The following is a 5,644-nucleotide window of genomic DNA, read 5'->3' on the forward strand; positions in this document are numbered from 1 at the left end:
CGGCAAATTCCGATACCCATTAACCGAAATTTGTATTCTCCGGCGAGCATTTATTTAAACCCAAGATTCCAACAACAAAAACATGGGAATTTAAGGATGGACGATATCGAACGGGTTATCGAAATCATGTCGAAATCGAAGAGAAAAAACCCGATATTAGTAGGCGAATTCGAGCCCGAATCAATCAAGAAATCAATCTTGATGAGGGTTCAAACCGGTGATCTTTCGCCCGAGTTCAAAAACTCGGAGGTGATTTCGGTCGAATTAGCGACGGAAAATTCGCTTATTCGGGCCAAGATAAAGGAACTTATCGAGTTAATCGAGTCCCGGGACCGAACCCGAAGCATTGCTATAGATTTAGGTGATTTGAGTTGGGTGGTGGAAGTTTCGGACATAGCTTGTGAGTCGGTGGCGGAGATGGCGAAATTAGTGACCAAATTTGCGACGGAAGGGCGTCGCGTTTGGTTGATAGGAACTGCCACTTGTGAGACTTATATGAAGTGCCAAGTTTATCATCCATCAATGGAAACTGATTGGGATTTACAAGCTTTGCCTGTTTCTTCAAGATTATCATTTTCTGGGAGGTAAAGTTTTATAATATTTATATAAAGATTTTGTTACATTTGGTGTTTTGTTGTAGTTAATCTAATGTAGGATCATATATTCATATGGTTATGAAATGTATATAGGTTAAATTCGGTTAACAACGCCTCGCAAACGCCCTGCCCGAAATGTTTTTATGATTATGAACAAGAGGTTGAGAAATTGCGGGTGGAAGCGAAGAGTGATCTGCCTCAATGGTTGCAGAATGCAAAAACACAAAGATGTGAAACCGAAACCAAAAAGGTACTAAATTCGGTTTTGTATGATTTTGTTTTACATTTTTCTGTGAAATTCGGTTTCATTTTTCGGTTTTGTGTAGGTTAATGATCAAGAATTGATGAAGAAATGGAGTGATATATGTTTGCGAATCCATCCGAACTATAGTCAAATCCCGAGCTTTGGAATGATGGGGTCGGGTATTGTACCTATCTATAAACCGAATGCGTTTCTGGGTCAAATGGGTCAACAGCGAGAGGCTCCACCGAGTCCGGTTCGTACGGAGCTAGCTCTTGGACCGAAAGAGGCTCGTGAGGATTTACCGGTTAAGGACTACTTAGGATGCATCTCATCCGAACCCCGAACCAGTGGTGACGGATCTCCGAAGGGTATATTCTTCCATTCTGTAAATGCGGACTCGTTTAAGAAACTACTGAAACATTTGATGAAAATGGCGTGGTGGCAACCGGAGGCCGCTACCACCATTGCGACTACCCTAACACAATCTTCAAGGGGTTGTTTGTGGTTGTTGTTTGCGGGTCCCGACCGGGTCGGGAAGAAAAAGATGGCATCTGTTCTTGCCGAACATGTATGCAGGGCTGACCCAATCACGATTAGCCTTGGGTCGAGTCGTGATGAGGGTGAAATGGATTGCGGGTTCCGTGGTAAAACGATGTTGGATCGTGTTGTTGATGCGGTTCGTAGGAACCCGTTTTCGGTTATCGTGCTTTTGGATATCGATGAAGCGGACATGCTCGTTCGTGGGAGGATAAAAGAAGCAATGGAGAGAGGCCGGTTGACCGATTCTCATGGTCGCGAGGTTAGCCTTGGGAACATAATATTTGTGTTAACCGGGAATTGGTCGACACACATTGGTGATGAAACGGTTGACAAGAGGTCGCTGCATCCGTCTTCAGCCGGTGATTGGGGACTAAAGCTAACCTTTTGTGAAAAACGGTCAAAAAGACGAGCCGATTGGCTTTCGGATGTAAACACGTCACCAAAACAACAAAAGAGAGTCGGGTCGGGTCTGTCGCTTGATCTTAATCTTGCGGTGTCCACCGATGAAGAACGGACCGACACAAGCGATCTCACTATCGAGCAAGGAGACGATAACCCACATTTTGCAAGTACATCGGTTTCGGTACCACACGAGCTCGTGGGCCCGAATGCCGTGACGGTTGGGTTCAAACCTGTTCAATTTGGGCTAATCCGTTACGAAATCGAGAAAACAGTAAAATACGCATTTTCCACCGTATTTGACAAGAAACTCGCCATCGAGGTCGATGAAGCAACCGTAGACAACATTATAAGCGGACTATGGTTCGGGCAAACGGGTTTAGAGGACTGGGCTGAACAAGTGCTTGTCTCGAGCCTTCACAGGCTCGTGGGGCACTTACCGTCTTCCGTCGAAGACTTGATGGTTCGGCTCGAGTCGGATTTCGATCTTGATCAAGCAAACTATAGCAGAGATCGGTTGCCAAGTAAAGTTAATGTAATAGTAGATACAGTTTGAAAAGTAGAGGGGTTAAATGTGCAAATGTGTTTCTATTAGGGTAAAAGTTGTAAATAGTCAAACTCTTTGGATATGTATAGGCCAAGAAGGCACTGCAGGGGTTAATATTAAAAACTTTTTTTAAACATTTTCTTTTGTTCATAAAACGTTTTGTTGTGTATTTAACTACGTGAAAGTAAATGAATTATATTAATTCAAACCTCAACTGAATTGCGACTTAAAACGTTGCAACTCATGTGCGTGGTCCAGTATTTTTACATCTAACTTTTGTTTGGTTTAATGGTTTCATCGCAATGCGCTTGGCTTTCTTTTACAAAGCTTTAAAAACGCAAAAGCAAAGCTCTTGAATTCATTTGCCATTATAGCAAAGTGGACTAGATTCGCTCCCACAAATGTGTAGCCACTAAAATCTGTGAAGTGTCAAGGTGGTAACATTGATGTTGTTATGAATTCGCTTGTACAAGGAGCAAAATGCCTAGTTTTGCAATCGTTTTGTAAAAGTCATTGAGATACTAGAGTGAATTGAGGCCTTTGTTTAATGGAAGAAAACATACACATCCTTAGACCACCCGTAGTGGCAACGTTGCCACCAACATTGAGGACGAAAACGCGGGGGGTACACCGCCCCCCTGCGTTATATGAAATTGATTTTTGGCTGCGTTGTATACAAAACGTGGGGGTTGGCACACAAATCAAAAAAATAGCCGTTGGGTGGGTGGGTCTTGTTGTTATGGTGGTGGTGGGTGAGTTACAGATCGGAGAAGAAGGAGAAAAATGGTGGTGGTGGTGGTGGGTGGTAACGGGATCGCCGGAAAAATGGTGGTGGTGGCCGGCGAATTGAAGAAGACGAGAAGGAGTGGTGTATTATATATTTTTATTTTAATTTATAACCCACACCATTTTGTTATTGTAATTTTAAACCCATAATATATTTTTTATTGCAATTTTAACCCCACACCATTTATAGGTAAATAAGTTTCAAAATCTCCATATTGGTAAACACTTTTTACCCAAACCCCTTTGGTAAAAAAAAACTTGGTTTATGCTTATGTTTATGTTACTAATATCATAACTATATCAAATATTCATCGTAAAAATAATAATAATATTAGATTACTACATCCGTTTAATGTATTTTTTAATTTTAATGTAGTGTTTTAATTATATATTTAATTATTTAAATGAATTATTATTTAAAAAAAACAAATAAAATTAATAATGACTGGGCGCCACGTGGCGCAAACCCCTGGATGTGGAGAGTTATGACTACAGCCTGTTTTTGTAAAAAATCATAACTCTGACTGAGCGCCACATGGCGTATAACCCCTGGATGTGGAGCTTTATGACTACACATGGTCTTATGAGAGACCAAGATGTGATGATTGCCAACACTAATGTCAAAAAGTGAAATTATGAGTGATTAAACCTAAACAGTTTTGTTTTATGCTTTAGGTTTTAGATATTGGGAGTTATACTAAAAAAAACTAATGGGTTGTTTGATCGTCTCTTAATGATTCAGTTAAACGACTACATATGAATTGGTTAGCATCAAAATGTGTTTGGTTTACTAAAAGACAACCTTTGAATTAGCTATGGAGTTTCTTACTAGCCCGGTCAGATTTATAAACATGTTGAATGAAGTCTCTAAATCGCTCAGTCCTTTTGATGGCTCATGTGGTAGGTGTAACCATCCTTTAAGTCTAAAAGGTATTTCAAAACACATCAAGATTATATAATAATCCTATTTTTTCTTCATTTCACACTTCCACGTATCCCAATCTTTCTTATTACGACTGCAATGGTGCCCATTTTTTGCTACTAATTAGGGCAATATGTCACATCCATGAACAATATTATACACTAAATGCGACGATAATTAAGACAAGAAGGAAATTTGTACACATGATGACACGAATACAATTTTCTTAGGATTTAGGAAGACATAAAATCTATAATGTCGGTGCAACGACACCAAGTATGATGACGACAGACGACATGTTAACATGTGAATTGTAGAAGATTATGCATCAAACCATGAAGAAAATGATATATATATATATGGTGTGGTGCTTACATCAAATGAGGATGAATAAGGCATTAGGACACCATACTCGGTAGAAACTTATTTGTATGCATGTGTACTGTGTACAATCCATTTGGGTATGAAGCTGAAGAAAGGGGCACATTACACCAAAATTATTCACTACTCACTTGTGCATACCTAAGTTCCAAAGTTGATATATGTGAATTAGTGAATATATCTTCTTCGGTTAAATGGTTGAGAATGATTTGTGCATGTATGCATATACCATCTTCATCTAATATTTTTGTCTCCAAAATTTTGATTTTCGTTTATGAATTGGATGAGATACGGTATAAATAGAATTAAGATATTTAACGTATATAAAACTACGAGTGATTATTAATATTTTACAACTTTGCGGAAGAGTAATTAAATTACAAAAAATGAGGTAGGGTAATACTTATTACTATAGTTCAGGAAATGTAGAGTAATTAAATTACAAAAAATAAATTATTACTATAGTTCAAAAACTGTAAAATAATAATTACTCTAGTTGTAGCATAATTACTATGATTATTTATATAAATTTCATACATTAAGAACTGTTTGTATTTGAACCCAAACACTTGTTTATTCGTAACACGTTTTCTAGCGTACATACAGGATGTCTGTCTTCTCAACTATTATTATTGCACATGATAGGGTAGGGTGTGGAATTCTCAAGACATGGAATTTCGTTCCTTTTTTTTTATGTATTTTTGAATCCATACAACTTCAATTTTCCAGTTTTCTTTTGTTTAAAGTCGCTCTTTAATTTCTTTGATTTTTTTATTGACTTAAATCTTACACAAATTTTACAGGTTTGGGTTTAGTTTAAATAAGTTTAGGGATACTTGTGTTTGAACTCACTAACACATTTAGCTTAACAGGTAGTGTTCGTGTCAATTTGTTGGGTTTACCTGTTAAACCAATTTTTTAAATGTGTGTAGTTTGTTTCTTTGTTTTTGTTTTTTTTAATATGATAACTAAACATATTTGTGTACTTTTAGTTGTTAAAAACCCTTATGTTTTTTACTTTTATTGTAATATTAAAAAACAATGAAATATTATTTATTGATTTCAAATGTTTTAATCATAAGAAGTATATACTATAGAATTTATTGTGTATAAAAATAAACAATACTATTTATATGAAAAGGAGTATGATATGATTTAAATGAAAGATTATTGATTGATTTCAAAAGTAGACTTTGATTAGAAGGAAAGCCCCCCTTTGGTTTGTCTGA

The 5,644-nt window shown here is 37.2% G+C and overlaps 1 protein-coding gene across 1 annotated transcript; it reads left to right on the forward strand.

The window, feature by feature from the left end:
• Window positions 1-7: 7 nt before the first annotated feature.
• On the forward strand, window positions 8-2,618 carry LOC143590938 (protein SUPPRESSOR OF MAX2 1-like). The gene is made up of 3 exons (XM_077071274.1): window positions 8-584; window positions 690-846; window positions 923-2,618. Exons 1-3 carry the CDS (start codon window positions 97-99, stop codon window positions 2,333-2,335), a joined length of 2,058 nt encoding a protein of 685 aa, XP_076927389.1. The 5' UTR covers window positions 8-96; the 3' UTR covers window positions 2,336-2,618.
• Window positions 2,619-5,644: the final 3,026 nt, after the last annotated feature.

Source organism: Bidens hawaiensis, unplaced genomic scaffold (genome assembly GCF_021521415.1).
Source record: "Bidens hawaiensis isolate Kalapana, Puna unplaced genomic scaffold, B.hawaiensis_p1.1 tig00039073_1, whole genome shotgun sequence".
NCBI lineage: Eukaryota > Viridiplantae > Streptophyta > Magnoliopsida > Asterales > Asteraceae > Bidens > Bidens hawaiensis.

Bases quoted from the DNA above. Each gene is read 5' to 3' on its own strand.
- LOC143590938 (XM_077071274.1), top strand. From the start codon at position 97: ATGGACGATATCGAACGGGTTATCGAAATCATGTCGAAATCGAAGAGA. The intron at 585-689 runs GTAAAGTTTTAT...AAATGTATATAG, and splicing joins AGATTATCATTTTCTGGGAG to GTTAAATTCGGTTAACAACG. The intron at 847-922 runs GTACTAAATTCG...GGTTTTGTGTAG, and splicing joins GTGAAACCGAAACCAAAAAG to GTTAATGATCAAGAATTGAT.